Source organism: Schistocerca cancellata, chromosome 2, assembly GCF_023864275.1.
Source record: "Schistocerca cancellata isolate TAMUIC-IGC-003103 chromosome 2, iqSchCanc2.1, whole genome shotgun sequence".
NCBI classification, from domain to species: Eukaryota; Metazoa; Arthropoda; class Insecta; order Orthoptera; family Acrididae; genus Schistocerca; species Schistocerca cancellata.
In genome coordinates this window covers 399041684-399062809 of record NC_064627.1, presented here as the reverse complement: position 1 = coordinate 399062809, position 21126 = coordinate 399041684, and the positions used below count along the sequence as shown (strand labels likewise).

The 21126-nt window shown below is 45.0% G+C and overlaps 1 protein-coding gene and 1 pseudogene across 1 annotated transcript in view; both read right to left on the bottom strand.

Annotated features, from left to right (window-relative positions):
• Positions 1–21126, bottom strand: part of LOC126161828 (protein takeout-like) — a 179335-nt gene that overhangs the window by 110926 nt on the left and 47283 nt on the right. Inside the window, exon 2 of the mRNA XM_049917930.1 lies at positions 17429–17521. Coding sequence (XP_049773887.1) covers positions 17429–17521 — 93 coding nt within the window. The remainder of the gene's footprint in view (positions 1–17428; positions 17522–21126) is intronic.
• Positions 11957–12073, bottom strand: LOC126163812 (5S ribosomal RNA; annotated as a pseudogene).

Sequence of the window (21126 nt, the reverse complement as noted above, 5' to 3'; positions counted from 1 at the left end):
ATTTAAGTAGGATTTGTATTTTGTTTCGATAACCTCGTACCCAAAACCAGCATAGATAGGGTATCTTGGTGCCTCATTCTCGATGCAGTCTTCCTTTCATTTGGTACCTCCCACGGTGACAGTGTCACTTTTTTGACAGCGTAATTCGTAACTGAAATAATATTTTTTCTTTGATAAATTTTGATCGAACTTAAGAGAAAATAAACTTCTGCTAATAGCAGACTCCTATTTCACGATCTAATTTTCTCGTGACTTTCCTGGTTAGGCGACCCATCAAAGATATAAATATAATTGGGTATATCGTCAAGTTGTGCTTTGTTGTGTCGCCGTTGTACTTCCATTCAATGGCCAGGTACAAGGATAATTTATCGACGAGATTCACAGATGCTCAGCTTAAGTGGCACGACAGTCGTCAATCACACTTATAAGATTTAGAGACTTTCAGCTTGTGTCCGTCTTTCGTACAACATTTTTTTTTACATTGGAATTTTATGTACCCATTCGTCTAGTGAGACATTCTGATCAACGACGTGTATTAACAAGGACAGAAAAAGGTAAATATTAACTGGCATTCCAGCAGTAACTCAGTGTCAGGGCAGCGCACAGAGAGCGTGGTGTGGGTAACTGTGTTTAGTGATATGATGAATGCTGAAGGACCCTGGAGCTGCGTCTTTTTTTTTATTAATCCAGAAATATAGTAAACTACCGTATATATTACAGCATCTGCGATTTTGCAACTGAAACACCAGCGCGTTTTGTGAAAGTGTCCCAAAAGTGACACTGCACCTACTTTGGCTGTGTAGGTTGCACTCTATGAGTATCTAAAGCAGTAGATAACAATAACCGACGCGGGAGGGTCGGTAAACTTTCGTTGGTCACGTCTTCGTCTTCCAGCTCGCCTCGTATTAATGTTCCGTCCCGCGCGGCGCTGTCTCATAGCTACCGCTATACGGCAGCGTCATTCACTCGTTGCTGGAACGTTGGTGACTTTTCGTATTTTGCTGTCATTGTTAACACATACTGTATATCGCAAGAGACTACTCATTTTCCTATCCATGGCCATACAAAATTCCAGTTTTAAACACATTTTGTAGTAACAAGAAACAAGAACAAGATTTCCGTTGATCTTGGGATTCCCATGAAACAAGTGATGAACGTACAGGGTTATTACAAATGATTGAAGCGAATTCACAGCTCTACAATAACTTTATTATTTGAGATATTTTCACAATGCTTTGCACATACATACAAAAACTCAAAAAGTTTTTTTAGGCATTCACAAATGTTCGATAGGTGCCCCTTCAGTGATTCGGCAGACATCAAGCCGATAATCAAGTTCCTCCCACACTCGGCGCAGCATGTCCCCATCAAAGAGTTCGAAGGCATCGTCGATGCGAGCTCGCAGTTCTGGCACGTTTCTTGGTAGAGGAGGTTTAAACACTGAATCTTTCACATAACCCCACAGAAAGAAATCGCATGGGGTTAAGTCGGGAGAGCGTGGAGGCCATGGCATGAATTGCTGATCATGATCTCCACCACGGCCGATCCATTGGTTTTCCAATCTCCTGTTTAAGAAATGCGGAACATCATGATGGAAGTGCGGTGGAGCACCATCCTGTTGAAAGATGAAGTCGGCGCTGTCGGTCTCCAGTTGTGGCATGAGCCAATTTTCCAGCATGTCCAGATACACGTGTTCAACCGTTTCTTCGCTCACTGCAGGCCGACCCGTTGATTTCCCCTTACAGAGGCATCCAGAAGCTTTAAACTGCGGATACAATCGCCGAATGGAGTTAGCAGTTGGTGGATCTTTGTTGAACTTCGTCGTGAAGTGTCGTTGCACTGTTATGACTGACTGAAGTGAGTGCATTTCAAGCACGACATAGGCTTTCTCGGCTCCTGTCGCCATTTTGTCTCACTGCGCTCTCGAGCGCTCTGGCGGCAGAAACCTGAAGTGCGGCTTCAGCCAAACAAAACTTTATGAGTTTTTCTACGTATCTGTAGTGTGTTGTGACCATATGTCAATGAATGGAGCTACAGTGAATTTATGAAATCGCTTCAATCATTTGTAATAGCCCTGTATTTGTCTGCAAATAAGTGTGAAAACCTCCGAGAAAATGCAGTTGACGACTACCATGAGAGACACACGACATTTACAACAAGCTGGTGACGAAAAATACCACGTCTGAAGTAATAAGCCATTTTGATCGAAACCGATTAGGTTTATGTAGTAAAGAAGTGATTGTGTCAAGAAAAAGACAAAATCTTATTAAGTAATACGTGCTCCAGAGACTGTACCGTGAGTCCTGAGCTTTTATTGGCCATGCAGTTGGTTGGTATCCTGTTGCTGAAATAGATAACAGACCTAAATCTTCTTATAGAAAGCCTCGCTCTCCATTACGCAGTGCTTGACTCACTTTCTCATAATACGCCTATAGACTAAAAACCTCTGTGCCACATGGGTACTACAAATAGGACCCAGGCCTTTCGCAGACGAAACTCTTATCCATCTGACGGCCCAATCTGAACTACAGCGTGACCGTACCACTCAGTCTCTACAGAAGCTTTCTGTTTGCACAATAAGAACTGCAGCTCTGGGAGGAAGAGAAAGGGAAGAAATTGTAGCGAGGGTAGTTTAACCACTCTTGAAACATCCTCGTCACCATCCCCAACTTTGTCGTCTCTGACACGGTGGTATTTCGGAGAACTGGCAATTGTGGCTGATTCCATAACGATTCTGTTGCCGCAAACGTATATTTCGAGTGCGAAGACAAGAGAAATTACGTCTCGTACCCAGGCATATAAGACGGGCCTTCGATATATAATGCAACACATTTTGTTCCTGGCCAATTTCGCTTGAAAGAATGAGGAATTTGTTGTGGGACATCGTGGCACATTTGCGCTTCAGCCGCTATAGTTTCATGAGGTTCCGATACATGGCGGCACTATACGTAGCCTTAGAAATGGCTTGTGTAACGGAGACGTATTTCAAGCAGACAGCTGTCACTGTGTTTCTTTTGGCGGAAAACCGGTGCATCGCAGAACGTTTACTAATACCTGGCAGTGACCATGAGGTGTCTGTCAACATCGCAAATTCATTGGCCTGTTCTTCCTCATCCACCTTACAGCGCGGATCTCACAACTTCCATCTTACATCCGTTTGGACCAATGAAGGATGCAATCCGCAGGAAGCAATATGTCGATGATGGTACAGGAAAACGTTGGCTCGCACATCGACCATTAGAGTGGTACCATACGGACATACAGACTCTCCCAGTAAGGTGCCGTAACGCCATCGTATTCAATGGAGATTATGTCGAAAAAAAAGGGTTTTGAAGCCGAAAGACTGGGAAATAATATGGTGTATTGGAATTCTGAATAAAATAAACCTGTTTTCAGAAAAAATATGTGTTACGTTACTTACTGAACGCCCATTGCAGAAATTCGTTTCTCTCTCGATCTATTTGTGAGAGAAACAGGAAGGGAAAAATACTAGAGATACCCTTCGCCTTGCAGCATACGCTGGTTCGCAGAATATGTATGTAGATCTACGTCCTGAATTAAGTATGGATCGGCTTCCCTAAATATCCTCAACGGCATACCGAAATGTTTCCTGCTATAAGATAAATTTCTTCTCCATCATTTTCCAATGCGGCTGTTTTTTCCGTACTTCTGGGAAACGGTATAAGCTCTGATATGGCCACGCTGGCCTGCTTCTGAAACGCTGAGGAGTTTGGGTACAGTGTAGAATGTCACGGATATGATATGCGAGTTGCGGTGGCAATCATTAAAACCAATACGTTTTTCGTTGCGGCGAGATCTTTTCACTAGATTTCAATCTCCAACTTCCTCCTCCGAATGCGAAAATATTTAGTTGGCGCCATCCTACACAGGGAGAAACGATCACCGAAGTAAAAATAACAAAAATCTGAGCTCTCACGGAAAGATGTAAGTGTTCGTTTTCCCGTGCGCTGTTCGAGAGTGGAACGACAGAGAAGTAATCTAAGGAAGGTTCTATGAACCGACTGCCGGGCACTTAAATGTGAACTGCAAAGTAGTCTTGTAGATGTAGAAAAGTGGCAATGAGTGAGCAATGCTTTGCGCTACATTGAGATGTGGATTTCTCAAGCCGAGAGTCTCTTTCCTCACACATCATCGACCACTTGCCACAAAATTTCTGTGTAATGTTGTTTAGTGTCTTACCTTGATGGTTTAAATGGCTCTGACCACTATGGGACTTAACATCTGAGGTCATCAGTCCCCTACAACTACTTCAACCTAACTAACTTAAGGACATCACACACATCCATGCCCGAGGCAGGATTCGAACCTGCGACCGTAGTGGTCGCGCTGTTCCAGACTGAAGCGCCTAGAACCGCTCGGCCACACCGGCCGGCTCTTACCTTGATAAAGTAATATGTAGTACGAGGGTGTATGGGAGAAACACAGAGGGGAACGTGATCCAGTGTGAATAACTGCTCCCGATGCTGTCCATCTGCCCAGTAGACGAACGTATGAGTGTGCGGCGCTGACCGCGGGAGCACGAAGCAGGTTCTGAGATGGCAGCCCTCCAGCGGGGCGACCCGTCCACCTTGGTTCATTCACGCGCCGCCTGCTCGCTCCTCAAGGGGACCACCACCTTCCACCTCGTCCGCTCTACCAAAACCTCGCTCATGACGACACCGAGGACGTACGTAGCCACAAGGCCGTCGTCAGAGGCAGTGTAGCAACTTCGTAACGAAGCATACGTTTTCACAACAGCATACAATTAAGCTGAAAAAAAGACTGCAAACAGCTAATTATCGTTTTCTTTCTGCAAAATTTGTCGAGTGTCCGTCAAAAGACTTTCTGCAAACAACACGATACGCCATCAAATCAGGCAAATGGACGTGAACAGTATGTGTGACAAGGTCATAGAGCTATACCGAAAAATTCCAGTTTGCGTTTACGAGATTTGCAAATGTTTATTTTCGCTGCTGCTTATACTTATTCCTCTAAAAATATAAATTTTTCTCTGCTCGTGATATGGTTCTCGGTGACTTTCAGCACTGCTGAGAATGGTGTCTCCAGCGAAAACAACAATGTTAACAATTTCATGCTGCCCATATAGTAGTTTCTCATTTTCTGTAAGTATCTTCCCAAGTATTATCATAAAGACAAAATGATTATTGTGCTTTTTAGAGATTTATGTAGCTCTATAAAACTATACAAAGACAAGTTCTTGCTTAAAATTTTTACCAAAAATCTTGAACAGCTCTTGTCCAATTAACGGCAAACTTCTACACGATGCTCTAATAGACACTCGAACGGACGGATAAAGGTTGTAAGCAAAAATCTCAAAAAGTTCTTGGCCACAAGCTTCTACACGATAACCTGATAAAAAATGGATGGACAAAGCCAAACGTTGTTATAAAGAAGTCTCGAAATTTTCTTGACGGATGGGCTTGAAATTTTTACATGGTACTCTAATAAATATTCAGACAGAAATAGACTGTGTATTTTTTAAGCAACAGTGTGCAAGTTTTCTATTAAAACCGACTGCATAAATGAAAATATTGTGTTGCGCCCTGCTGTGAAAGTAGGCAGTTTCATTTTCTTATCTATAGTTTAAACTACAATAGCAAGACATTTACACACACGCACACGCACACACACTGACGAGTCAAAACATTATGACCGCCTGATTAATAGCTTCTTTGTCCGTTTTTGGGACGAAATACATAACTGATTCTGCGAATCACGGATCCGACAGTTTGTTGATAGGTTTATGGAGATATATGGCATAGGATGTCTAAGCATAGATCATGTAATTCGCGTAAATAACGGGCCGCTGATTTGTACACGCGGTGATGGCGACCGATAGCGACCCAGATAGATTCCGAGACACTAACGTGAGATTACCATAAGGCTCCTGAAATCACTGTAGCACGGTTCTGGCTACGAGATACGGATAATCATACTGCTGAAAGATGACATCGCCGTAGGGGAAGACGTCAAACATGAAGAGATACAGGTGGTTCGGATCTGTCAGTGTGTCTTCGATTACTAGCACAGGTCTCATGCAAGCGCAGCAGAACGCCTCCCATAGTATAACACTGCTCCCACCAGCCTGCGTCCGTGGCGCGCTGCACGTCTCGAGAGCCGCCGTTCACCTCTATCACGGCGTTTCTGGAGACGACCGTCGACGTAGTGGACCAAAAGTGTGATTCACCTGAAGAGCCGACACGTTTCCATTGATCGAGCGTCGAACCCCGATGGTCTCGTGCCCACTGGAATCGTAATTGACGATGTTGTTGAGTCAACAAGTGAACATACAAGGGCGGTCTGCTGTGGAGTTCCACGTTCAAGAACATACAATGAACGGTGTTCTCCGAAACACTTGCGCGTGCACCAGCATTGTGCTCTTGTGGCAGAGATGCCACAGATCACAATCTATCCTATTTTAAAGAGTAGACAAGCCTTCGAACCCCACGTTCTGTGAAGAGTTGTGCACGTCCAACCATTTAGCGCCTATTATTAGTTTCAATGTCCTCCTACGTCTTCCCGTGGATGATCACGACAGTAGCACGTGAACATTCGATCAGCTTCCCCGTTTTCGAGATATTGGTTCACATCTCTTCATTGTCAATGGATTCCCCCATTTGCAACCCATATTTTCGCTAGGGTGATTCCCGCATTCGCGTCTGCTCCGCCTATGTACATTTTGTTACCGTGTGAGGAGGAAGAGGAGGAGGATGAGAAAATGGACAAAGAGAGGGGGGTGGAAAGAGGACATGGACAATAAGAGGGGGACAAAGAGATTAGGTTGTATGACAAATTCTCATACATATTTAGCAGTTGCTAATTATAATGTATATGCTTGACTTTGTAAACGTTTGAAAAAAATAAGTGTGAGGCAAGATGGTCAGTGGCTTCGTAGAAAAATGTTTGCGGCTGTCTACGAAACCATGATTGTATCCTGGCGTACATATTTTCGTCCGAAGCAAATCGACGGGCACGAATGTCTTTCTTCAAGGCTCCAAGAATATGGAAGTCGAATGGGGAAAGAGCTGGACGGTATGGAGCATGAATAAGGGTGTCAACCCGAATCTTCTGCAGCGTAGTCGGAACAACCTTGGCAATATGTGGGCGGGCGTCATGCTGCAACGCAAAGACGCTATCCGTCAACATTTCTGGGGGCTGGGACTCGTTGGCGCTCTTCAATTTTTGCAAAGTGTCCACGCCGCACAGTGCATTAGTTGTGGCGCACTTTTCCAGAAAGGTCATCACAACTTTTCCGTACCTGGCATCCACGGCTTAGGATTATTATTCAAGGGGGGGGGGGGGTGAATCCATATGCTACCATTGTTGGCTGTGATGCTTTCTCTCCCTTTCAAAACCATGACATCGTGTTTCATCTCCCGCGACAGTACAGGACAGGAAACGATGTTCTTTTTCGTGATACCGTTCCAGGCGCTGCAGTGATGTCGAAATTCTGTTCAGCTTCTATTCCTGCGTCAGATTATGGGAAACCCACTGCGCACACATTTTCCAGATATTCGGATGTTCTACCGTGATGGCGTGTGCGGTACTATGACTGATGCCCACTGTGAGCCGGATGTCTTCCAGCTTCCGCCATCGGTCATTTCTGACAGCAGTATCCACCGCAGCAATGACAGTGGATGTTATCACACGATGAGCCTGTCCTAACCGACTGCTGTCTTTCAGTGACACGCAGCCTTCTCGAAATCGTGTACTCCAAGCAAACACAGGCGCATGTGACATACATTGTTGGCCACACACAGCAAACATCGGGTCATGAATTTCAGTTCCTGAGACTCCTTCCGCACTCAAAAATCGCCCTCTGTCCCTCTTTCCTGGCCTCCATAGTCCAGTCGGACGCACGCACCATTCGCTGACCGCATGCTGAGCGCGTTTAATAGACAACTAACGGCGCAATAACGAATTAATTATTTAAAATCTTTTCATTTTGCTCTCTGTCGTTGTACCGTTCCAGTAACGTACTACATTCACAAACAGTGAAATCTGTCTCATCAGTAGCATTGAAACAGTGCTAACAGTGGAAGTGATACAAATGGTTCAAATGGCTCTGAGCGCTTCTGAGGTCATCAGTCGTCTAGAACTTAGAACTAATTAAACCTAACTAACCTAAGGATATCACACACATCCATGCCCGAGGCAGGATTCGAACCTGCGACCGTAGCGGTCACGCGGTTCCAGACTGAAGCGCCTAGAACCGCACGGCCACACCGGCCGGCTGGAAGTGATACATATCTTCTATTGTCCAGTGTGAAAGCGTTCAGTTTTCTTTGGAGATTAATTCTGTCAGGAAACTACAATGCTCACACACTGCGCTGAACTTCATACGCATTCATATGCATAGTCTGACGTGAAACAGGGGGAACTCAGTGTCGGTCTAGAGGCAAGATAATGTACGAGAGCATTTTTTATGTAAAAATCCTTAAAGCTTTTTAAATGCAGCAAACGTTATAAACTTTCTACATCTTTATTCTTCATGTCTGCATATTTGCAGACCTCTGCCGCTAGACGGCTGCAACTTGTAGCGTGTAACATTTCTGTGTGTAACGCAACTATGTCGGTTCGTAACGTAACTATGTCGGTGAGTGAGAAACAGCTTGCCGTAACAAGTTTCGAATTGGAAGAGTTCGTTCACACATGGAGCACCGTCTCTTTTAGCATGACAATGCCAGACCACAAACGAGTGCTGCGACATCTGTAACAATGCAACGTCTTGGTTTCACTATCATCGATCATGTTCCATAAAATCCGATTTTCATCTGTTTCTAAAACTTAATGAACACCTTCGAGGACTTCACCTTCATAGTAATAAGCGGTGCAAGCAAAGATGATGATGTGGCTCCGCCAACAAAGTCAAACATTCTACAGTTACGGTATCAACAAACTGGTCTCTCGGTCGGAGAAATATGTTTGTCGCCAGGGTGACTAGGTTGAGAAGTAAACATGTAGACATGAATGATAAAGATCTAGAATGCTAATAACGTTTGTTTTATTTAAAGACCTTTAAGAGATTTCACATACAAATTTCGGAGGTATTACTTTTCAACGACCTGTTATTTAGGAAACTTAGTTTCTAGCTCCAGTGTAACCATTCATATCAGTCAGATCTGTATCACAATTAACTTACTTCAAGGTTTTATCTTTGATAATATGTATAAACATATCAGTTTTTAGACAAAAGAGAGATCTCTGCGTTCCAGAGCTTTTTTGCAAGAAAATTATTGTAATTTTAAAGGAATGCATGTCACAAGAAAGATCTGTTAATGTAATGAGGCAGTAAGCTTTAAAATCTTGCGTGAAAAAAAATATCGCAAAAAAAGATTTTTACGCAGTGGAACTGTATTTGTAGGAAACAGAGTTGTTTATATTCGGAGAATTCGAATAAAAATTTTATGGCAAGTCTAATTAGATACAGTGTTGCTTCTCAAATGATTCAATTGATTCATGTAAAAGCACTGAATGTCAGCAGTCAGACTAGAGGTACCACGGGTATTTCCAGGAAAAATTACATCACCTTCCTAGTTTCTAATATGTAGTTAGAGCCCGAAATCTTGTACCAGACCGCCCACATATTGTGTTGCAACGTCAGATCGCGTTCTGTATGTATGCGTCATATGATCCCCGTGTTCAAACGAACAAAACAGTTTTGCTTTTTAATTTCGGCTCTAAGTCTGCACGCTAAGAGAATGTCCTCTTATCCTCGCTAACTGACAGTTCTTGTAAAACGTCATTGATTTATTTATATTTTCTATGAAAATCCGAAAGTACGAAGTTATCTTTTTGTTGTGTAGCGTGAAAAATCACCTCTGAGTTCGTATACCTTGGGTCTATTACATTCCTTGTGAAGGTGAAAAATCTTACATCGGCCGAACGCAACGTTGACCACCTTGCGTTGCACTTTTAGACATCTGAGCTGGTAGGAAAATGAATCTGTACTGGCCGAACATGGTTTAACGCAAAAGGACATGTTTGATATCGACAAAAACGTTTGTCGCCTGTCCAGTTTATGGTTTTCGGGACAGTCTTATCGAAAAGGCATTCGAGGTACGAGTTGCCACGAATCTTCTACATCTACATCCATACTCCGCAAGCCACCTGACGGTGTATGGCGGAGGTTACTATGAGTACCTCTATCGGTTCTCCCTTCTATTCCAGTCTCGTATTGTTCGTGGAAAGAAATATCGTCGGTATGCCTCTGTGTGGGCTCTAATCTCTCTGATTTTATCTTCATGGTCTCTTCGCGAGATATACGTAGGAGGGACATACTGCTTGACTCCTCGGTGAAGGTATGTACTCGAAACTTCAACAAAAGCCCGTACAGAGCTACTGAGCGTCTCTCTTGCAGAGTCTTCCACTGGAGTTTATCTATTATCTCCGTAACGCTTTCGCGATTACTAAATGATCCTGTAACGAAGCCGTCTGTTAATCGAGGTAACGGTGTCGCCCTCAGAACGACTCGGCAACCGCCTATGAAGCAATGAGACGGGAGAAGCAGCAGTCTGCATCGTATAAGGCAGCGGCTGACAGCGGGTGCGGGTTTCCAGCTACGTAAACAACCGGTGGTGCCGCTATTTAACTATTGTCGAGCGACCGTTGAGGGATTTAAATGCCCGCCGCCTACACCAATACAAGGTAAAGCCCCATATGGTGGGAGAGGTATGAAATAACAATAAAGGAAAAAAATTAAACAAAACCGCTTTTTGTGAGAAGGTGCAATTAGAGAGAACAGCCTTCCCGAAACGTCGCGGTTACTGTGCTGTCTTACCATACAATAAAATCTTCGCCATACAGATTGCATAGGAATCATGAGACTAAGATAACATAGATTAGACAGTGGAAACTCCAGGTTGGAATATCTACAATATAAGGAAAGTATATTGTGTAGGTTCGGTGGATGGCAGAATAGCACTATGGGAGGGTTCAAATGGCTCTGAGCACTATGGGACTTAACATCTGAGTTCATCAGTCCCCTAGAACTTAGAACTACTTAAACCTCACTAACCTAAGGACAACACACACACATCCATGCCCGAGTTAGGATTCGAACCTGCGACCGTAGCGGTCATGCGGTTCCAAACTGAAGCGCCGAGAACCACACGGCCACACTTTGGGAAGGACGGGAAGGATAGTGGGTAGGACATTTCTCATTTCAGGGCACAACGAGAGGTAGTCGAGACCCTGGCAGAGAACATAATTCAGTTGCTCCAGTCCTAGGTGGTACTTATTTACGAGGCGAATGCTCCTCTGTGGCCTGACGGTGAGACATTGGGAGGTTGTCGGGGACTGGAAAGATAAAGCACAGGAGATTTGTTTTTGTACAAGGTTGGGAGGATAACTATGGTTTGTGAAGGCCTCAGTGAGATTGGTTGAGAGAGGATTGAATGTGGAAAGGGGATACATTACATAGAACCCAGGTTGAGACTGACCCTACTGCTGTGGCAAATATTGCCCTTTATCCATATATCAGGTTGGCCCACTTTACACGTAAATACTACACAAGCTGCAGTACAGCCATAGTAAAGAGTACTTTGTGCCAAAATTAGTGATTTTCTACATTGTTCTATTTGCATACTAAGCAAGGGAACAATAACTGTCCATACATTTCTACAATTATCTTCATCTATGTTACATCAATAATATAAGCAAAAGGATAGAGTGCAACTCACAGTACAGATGACACATTCAGTAGCAGACCGGCATAACAAGACATCCATCCATCCAGTCCGTCTTCAGGCCACAAGTGGCCCATCGGGACCATCCGACATCCGTATCATCCTCAGTTGAGGATGCGAAAAGGAGGGGCGTGTGGTCAGTATACTGCTCTCCCGGTCGCTATGATGGTTTTCTTTGACCGAAGCCGCTACTATTCGGTCGAGTAGCTCCTCAATTGGCATCACGAGGCTGAGTGCACCCCGAAAAACGGCAACAGCGCATGGCGGCTGGATGGTCACCCATCCAAGTGCCGACCACGCCCGACAGCGCTTAACTTCGGTGATCTCACGGGAACCGGTGTATCCACTGCGGGAAGACCGTTGCCTGGGCATAACTAAAGACTGTTACAAATTTAGCTTTAGGCTAGGGATTTCTTCAAAAAAGGAAAAACACACACACACACACACACACACACACACACACACACACACACACACACACACACACACAGAGAGAGAGAGAGAGAGAGAGAGAGAGAGAGAGAGAGAGAGAGAGAGAAGCACATCTTACGTAGACATGACCACCATCTCCAGCAGCTGCAACCACAATTGCTGGAGGTGGCGACATGAGGCATGCCTGCATGAGTAAATGAAAGTGTGTGTGTGTGTGTGTGTGTGTGTGTGTGTGTGTGTGTTTCCTTTTCTGAAGAAGGCTTTGGCTGAAAGCTAAAAGTGTAACAGTCTTTTTGTTGAGCCTGCTTACAACTCAGTGCATCATCTATACAGTGAATAGCAATCTATCCCTTTCCTTATATTGTAGATATTCCATCCTGGAGTTTCCACTGTCTAATCTATGTTATCTTAGCCACTGTCTAATCTATGTTATCTTAGTCTGATGATTCCTAGGCAATATGTATGGTGAAGATTTTACTGTCCACAGCTCGTGGTCGTGCGGTAGCGTTCTCGCTTCCCACGCCCGGGTTCCCGGGTTCGATTCCCGGCGGGGTCAGGGATTTTCTCTGCCTCGTGATGACTGGGTGTTGTGTGACGTCCTTAGGTTAGTTAGGTTTAAGTAGTTCTAAGTTCTAGGGGACTGATGACCATAGATGTTAAGTCCCATAGTGCTCAGAGCCATTTGAACCATTTGAAGATTTTACTATACTTTGTTTGTAGTTTACAATAACTGCTCGTGTCTTCCATTCCCAGTCTGCTGTTTTCCGGAGCGTTCTTCACTCTCGGACGCTGGTGCAGCTAGATGGCCGTCGACTTTTTGCGGCCGCTGCCAGATGAGCAACAGCAGCCAGAGCCAGCTGGGCCGGCCAGCGCCGCCCTCCGCAGTGCGCAACGGCGCGCCGACGCGTCGCGCCCCCCGTCCAGACGTCGCCGCCACACAGACGCCACAGCCGCACCGGCACAGCCGAAACTCGATACGGGGCTGAGGAATGCCTCCACAGCCTGGTCGGCCCTCTTCCGCTCCCTCTGCAGTGCGTACGCCACACTAGTTGCCTCGGTGTCAACGAGATACAGGGTCCTGTGGCGTGCGTCACAGCACGTGACACTACTGGTACGAGTTGCAGCAGTCGTCTCCGGCGCGGGCGAGTTACTATTTTAGACCAGTTCATTATGTACCGGGTGATCAAAAAGCCAATATAAATTTGAAAACTGAATAAATCACGAAAATGGCTCTGAGCACTATGGGACTCAACTGCTGTGGTCATAAGTCCCCTAGAACTTAGAACTACTTAAACCTAACTAACCTAAGGACAGCACACACATCCATGCCCGAGGCAGGATTCGAACCTGCGACCGTAGCGGTCGTGCGGTTCCAGAATGTAGCGCCTTTAACCGCTCGGCCACTCCGGCCGGCTAATAAATCACGGAATAATGTAAGTAGAGAGGTACAAATTGACACACACGCTTGGAATGACAAGGGGTTTTATTGGAACCAAAAAAATAGAAACGTTCAAAAAATGTCCGACAGATGGCGCTTCATCTGATCAGAATAGCAATAATTAGCATAACAAAGTAAGACAAAGCAAAGATGATGTTCTTTACAGGAAATGCTCAATATGTCCAGCGTCATTCCTCAACAATAGCTGTAGTCGAGGAATAATGTTGTAAACAGCACTGTAAAGCACGTCCGGAGCTATGGTGAGGCATTGGCGTCGGATGTTGTTTCAGCATCCGTAGAGATGTCGGTCGATCACGATACACTTGCGACTTCAGGTAACGCCAAAGCCAATAATCGCACGGGCTGAGGTCTGGGGACCTGGGAGGCCAAGCATGACGAAAGTGGCGGCTGAGCACACGATCATCACCAAACGACGTGCGCAAGAGATCTTTCACGCGTCTAGCAATATGGGGTGTTTTTCTTTGGTTCTAATAAAACCCCATGTCATTCCAAGCATGTGTGTCAATTTTTACCTCTCTATCTACATTATTCCGTGGTTTATTACGTTTTCAAATTTATACTGACTTTTTGATCACCCGGTACTTCGTAGCTGTGTGATTAAATATACCCACTCTCTTGATAATTTATGACCGCATTAGGAACTTTAGTGGGTATGTTCCGTCTGAGTTACTGATTTCCTGCCCGGCCGCAGACGTAGCCCAGCGTTTGTGATGTATGCCACGAGAGGCAACTACTGGCCTACGAGAAGTACGGGTCCCACAACAACCTTGTGACGTCACACTCTTGCCTTGCCTGACATACATCGTGAACGCGCGGCTATGTCCGCGGCCAGACAGTAAATCAGTGTGTATGGATGAAAAAGTACACTAACCTCTTTAATTGATAATGTAGTATCGAGAATGTGACTGTATTTAAAGGCGCAGCTACGAAGTACTAAATTAGTGTGAAATAGTAACTCGTTCACTGCTGGAGACGGTCGCTGCAACTCGTAAGTTCTCTTATGTCGCGTGCTGTGACGCCCTCCACGGGACCCGTATATCTCGTTGGCCCCCAGGCAGCTACTGTGACGTCACAAGCGCCGGCCGGTGTGGCCGTGCGGTTCTAGGTGCTTCAGTCTGGAACAGCGTGACCGCTACGGTCGCAGGTTCGAAACCTGCCTCGGCCATGGATGTGTGTGATGTCCTTAGGTTAGTTAGGTTTCATTAGTTCTACGTTCTAGGGGACTGATGACATCAGAAGTTAAGTCGCATAGTGCTCAGTGCCATTTGCAGCATTTTTTTGACATCACAAACCCGTTGCAGAGCCTGTATTTCCCGTGGGTCATGATGCAAAAGTACTTGTGCTTTAACTGGCAACGGGAGATGCTCAACAAAAGCCACTAACGTCTTCATGTTTACGTGTAGAGGAAGGATGTCTCCAAAGACAAATTCAGGAACTTAATTGTTTCGAGTCATCAGTCTTGTGACTGCTCTCCTACCCAGCAGCCGGCTAGTGTGGCCGTGCGGTTCCAGGCGCTTCAGTCGGCAGCCACGTGTCCGCTACGGTCGCAGGTTCGAATCCTGCCTCGGGCATGGATGTGTGTGATGTCCTTTGGTTAGTTAGGTTGAAGTAGTTCTAAGTTCTAGGGGACTGATGACCACAGATGTTAAGTCCCATAGTGCTCAAACACGTTTGAACCTACCTAGCTGAGTGCACAGTATGGCTAACTTGCCAAGAAGAGGACTCAGGTTCGATTCTCGATACTGCCAGGGCTTTTCTTCTGTATGAAGACTGGGACGTAACGCACTCAATCTCATGATGACTACTGAGAAGCTATTTGACAGGATGGCAGCGACACTAGGTCTGCCAAACCGACAATGGCCGGGAGTGCGCTGAGCTAACCCGCACCCCTCCACAGCGCATGCACATGACGCCATTGGCTAATGGATTACAGGGCCGTCTGTCGGACCTGGTAATCCCGTCTACAGCCAGAACGAGGGTGCTGATTTAATGCAGCCTCTCAAGGTTCCTCTGACTTCTCCCGCAGTTTTTACCTTCTAGAGTTTCCTCTAATACCATGAAAATTATTCGCTGATACCTTAACACAAGTCGTGTCATCCCCTCCCTTCTTCTGGTCGGTGTTTCCCACACTTATCGCCAGTTCTCTGGAGAAGCTCCTCGTTTCTTGTCTTCTCGCTTGAATTGCATCGCATCTCAGATGCTTCGATTTTCTTATTTTTCCGGTTTTCCCACTGTCCATGATTCACGGCCATACAATGATGAGCCACGCACGTGGATTCTCATAAATATCTTGTTCAAATTAAGCCCAATATTTGTTAGTGGGAGACATCTTTTGGCGAGGTACGGCTTCTTCGCCTCTACTAGTCTGCTCCTGCTCCGTCTGTAATGTGTTTTTTGCTTCCAGTATAGCACTATCCCTTACCTTCTTCTACTTGTTGGTCACCAATATTGATATTAGCTAATGCTAACCTGGCTCATGAAGATCGTCTAGTGGAGAAAGAATCATCATAACTGGTGGCCGTGCGACAACACAGTCCTGACTGAGCAGAACACAGGTTAGGTTTCGTTTAAGCACTTTAACACCGATCACACAGAACGCCAACGGGTATTGATGGATAGAACATTCAGAAAATGATACCAAAGGAGCGTCCTCCAAGTAGCGCAATAACATATTTTTCAAAAATTACAGATACTGTGCAGAGTTAATACGATTGTACACCATAATGCACCAAACAATTGGTTGTCATTAATACTACACAACGTATTACATGATGGTGAAAGGTGAAAATTATAAATAACAATATATTAGCACATCATTACTTCTTTTCTGTCACGTTAACTGCTCCCACTGTAGATTTTTCACACACATATGATGAGTAGACCGTACGTCTGAAAACATGGCACATAGGCAAATGCAGTGTGACTTATATAAAACACACGGAACTGGCTTTGTAGCACTTTGAGAACTTTGTTAGCGATATAACACTGAAGTTTTACTAGTTACAAAACAAGAAACTTGTGGGAGATTGTGTGACCCATTTTTCGGCATGCCTGATTCACTGAATGTGACTGCTACAACTACAAGATCTATAATGATAGCTACTCTTTGAACATAACTGCCAAATTTAAACCGTGTGCTGGGCTGGAAGTGGAACCGGAACAACTGCCTTTAGCTGTAGTGTTCTTCCGATTGAGCCATCCGTACACATCTCAAGGTCCGAATCAAAACTTCATTTTCCCCACTACCTCCACTCCACGCCTTCAAACACGGAACAAGGAGGAGTTCTGAGTCGGTGGTGGGCGCCTGCACGGATGATCCAGTCGGCAAGAGCACTGACTGTCAAAGGCACGGGTTCGCAGTTTGAATTTATTGCTTTGATCAGGAGCGTGTATGACGTCATTCGATTTTTGGCGCTTATCCTCAGGTAACTGGTGAACTGCCCATATTTCTTCCGTGTCACGACGGAATCCAGAGAATCCTCGCCTCTTACAGGCACGGCTCAGCACTTTCAAACTGTTTTTTCTGACACCATAGTACTATGGCTGCGGTCTCGTATTTATGTCACATCGTACAGGCCGAGGAGGAGACAGCTGTGTCGGAAATACTGAAAAAATCTTTCATTTTTATTAAAACTGTAGCTTCATTTTCTGGATAAACCTCGTTGATTGCTCCATCTGCTTGCTCCTGTATGTAGCGTACACAGGAACACAGATATACCAAAGGATTTCAGTCAGTTTCCCAGCACCAGTGCAACAGTTCCTTTCACTTTCCCCACACAATACGACTTAGGTTAGCAGCAGAGAGGGTGCAGATTCGTCGGCCACTCACCGTTAATGAAGTCCTTCATGGCGGCGCGACCGGACTTGAGGGCGCAGCCGCTCACATCGGGGTCGTTCCGCGAGCAGGGCGTGATGTAGCTGGCTGCAACAGAGGGGACCAACGTGCCACATTATACACGTGGGCCTGTGTCTAGTTTTTCAGTGTTGAAAAAAAGCAAAAGAAGAAAAAATTATGACTGACTTGTGAAATCAGTAGTAAACTAAACCTCAATATACCGTCGCTCTTCATTTCGAACACTACTTCTTCATTAAGAAATGTCTCCGCGGAGAAGGCGTGTGCGTACATACGCCTGACAAACGTACTTCTTATTAACTCATCCGGATAAACCATTTAAAGTAAAATGTTCCTTCACATACAGTGCAATACTTACTGCAGTAAACTGACGTAGGTACTGTGTAATTATTGTATTTCTGGCTCAAGAGGCAAGAGAGCAATATTTGCGGTAACAGAATAGTTAGAAATCAGGCGAAGTACGAGGACTCGTAGCTTCTACTGTGAGACTTGTTGCTTAACACGTTAGAATAACAACTGAGCAAACAGCTGAGAATCAAAATGAACGTTTTACACTGCTGCTGAGTGTGAGGTTTAGTTAAACCTGTATACTAGACCTAGTCTCGAATTCGGACCATTCTCTTTCGTCAGCAATGGCTATTTTCTATTAAGCTACCTATGAAACGACTGACGACCTATCCCACAGCTTTTAACTGTCTGTTGCTTACTCCTACCTCCCTGATTTCACAGATGCGCATCATGCTAGAGTGGAATTCTTGAGTGAAATGGGGTTGCGAAGAATGAGTTTTTGTCTCTAAAGCCGGTTGTACGTAGAATGTAACTCCCTGACATGTTACAATAATTTGTCACAGTAAGTTTACGATGTGGAACTTTGCCATTTACTGCTACAGAAAGACGTGCAGGAGACCTTTCAGGGACCTGGCAAAGTAGGACAGAGGTTGATTACTAGAAGCTATTAGGTGGGTAGTGAGTCTTGTCTAAACAGCTCTGACAGTAAGAGTGATAATAGCTAAATCCAACGGTACGGTACATAAACTTCAGTCTTCCAAAAAGTTTCACAGCTGAAAACCAACCCACAATTCTCCTACATTGCTGTGGCTAATTCCGTAAGAATGACATCCGAACGGCTCCTGCTATTACGAAGGCAAATCAAGAAGTAACGTATTTTTTTCACCTTAAATACAGCATGCAAATGGAAATGAAGTCCCAGGCTTCTCGACAGAGCGTAGGGGAACGATGCGGGAGACACGCACCGCCGTACTAGGCAAGGTCCTAATGGAGGCTGTTACCCGTTACCTTCCTCCGACCGTAATGGGGAAAATCCCCCGGGGAATCGAACCCAGGACCCCGTGCTCGGGAAGAGAGAACGCTACCGCGATACCACTAGCGGTGGTCTGAATACAGTATATTAAGTGAAAAATTTGAATCTGGTGCTCTTCCCAACGCTTCATCTTCAATCCGCTGCAGCAACTTTCTGCGCCAACAGATGGCAGTACTAGAGTCGCCTGCAAAATGTCCGACATCGATGTTCGTATTAGACGGCGTTCTGTGACAGAATTCTTGAATGCAGAAGATGAAACGCCCATTCGCATTCAAGAAAGACTGAAAAATGTGTACGGCGATGCAGCAATTGATATCAGCACTGTTAGACGATGGGTTCGCCGCTGTAAGGAAACTGAAAGGCGAATACCTTTAGTTGAGTAAACGCGGCGTGGCAGACCGATGACTGCAGTCCCTCCACAGAACGTTCAGGAAGTCGATGACATCATTCTTAGTGTCCTCCGGTGACTGCTGATAATTTGTGTCGCATTACCTCTGTGGGTAAAGGCAGTGTGATGACGATTATTCAACATCTGGGATACACAAAAGTTTGTGCACCTCGCTTACCAAGAATGGCTTCAGAAGTAGGGCCATATATTTTACCTAACTGGAATATATGCCCTTTTTAAATGATTGACCAGAACTGAGGAAATGAACAGAAATTACATTAATCGTCAACATTGTAGCTTTCAAGTTATGTAAATGCGTTAGAAATTCTTGACAATTGCAAACAGGAGGCATTACTTTCTGACTGACTTTGGTACACCAACTAACAATTAAGTTTGATAATACTCTGCCTATTCAAACAGCGGGTTTCCTAACAGCCCCTCATAGAAGAAAAGGATCAAAAACACATAGCTACTCTATACAGTAGTAAAGGCCACGACAATAATACTGCAGAGATCCAAAATTATACATCTGTGGAATCTGTTACCGATTTTCTGTTTTACAGCTGTAAATTATGCCAGGGCCTTCTATCTCAGTTCCTCCTTATGCACTGAAGGAAAAGAAAAGCATTTCACCACGAGGAACCAGTTCGATATTTATCAATTTTTTTTAATTCTTTCTTTCTTTCTGTAGGCCTTTGTCCCGCTTCACGCAGGGTCGGCCTTGTTATTTCGGATTTGGCAGTATTAGTTGCAGAGGTGGCCAGATGCCCTTCCTGCCGCCACCCCGTACCCTCTGGGACATAAGTAGTGTACCCCAGCTGTCTGAGCCAAGTGTAACCCATGAAAGAGTGTGAACGTGTCCCAAATGTCTGTGAGTCGTGTAACTGAGGCGGAACGTGGGAACCAACCCGGTATTCACTTAGCGGGATGTGGAAAACCGCCTAAAAACCACATCCAGGCTGGCCAGCATACCGGATCTCGTTGTTAATCCACTGGGCGGATTCGATCCGGGGCCGACGCGCCTACCCGATTTCAGGAAGCAGCGCGTTAGCGCTCTCGGCTACCCTGGCGGGTCAAATGTTGTTGACAGGTCAAATTTTGTTGATACGTTCATCACAACATGGATATTAAAAGTTTAAACTGTCATTCCGACCCGATCATGAATATCTGTAAGCCTTGTGACCCCCACGGGCACGAATACACTCTTGAATTCATTGTGGAATGGACACAAATACTCGCCGAACGTCACATTCTGGAATTTCATCCAATGTGTGAAACACATTCATAAAGACTTCTTGATGAAAGTAGACGTCTTCCCATCGCATCCCAGACATGCCCAGTGAGTGACAAAGTAGGGAACCTGGCAGCCCAGTTAAGGATTCATGCGTTCCTCAAGGCGTGTGAACTGCAGCGTGGGTCCCGCATCATCCTGCTGGAATGTCATTTGGTACTCTGGTCGTGAAGGTTACGGAAACAAGGTTTACCATTCTTGCCACATATTGGTGAGGCGTTCTGTCAGATCTACTGATAATCTTAGCCATGGCAAAACTATTCTATGTGGTGTTCAAGACGTATGAGACAGGCGAAATATCTTCACAGAGAAGAATGTAATAATTCCAATTCCCGAGTGAGCCTATCAGTTCAATAAGTCATGGTTGCAAAATACTAACACAAATTCCTTGCAGAGGAATGAGAAAACTGGTAGAAGCCGACCTTGTGGAAGACCAGTTTGGCTTCCAGAGCAATGCAGGTGCAAGCGGGGCAATTCTTACTCTACTACTTATCTTAGAAGATAGGTTAAGGAAAGGCAAACTTACATTCTTAGCGTATGTAGACTTACAGAAAGCTTTTGACAATGTTGAGTGGAATGCAGTCTCTGAAATTGTGAAAGAAGCAGGGATAAAATACACGGAGCGAAAGGCTGTTTATAACTTGTACGGAAACCAGACGGCAGATATAAAGAGT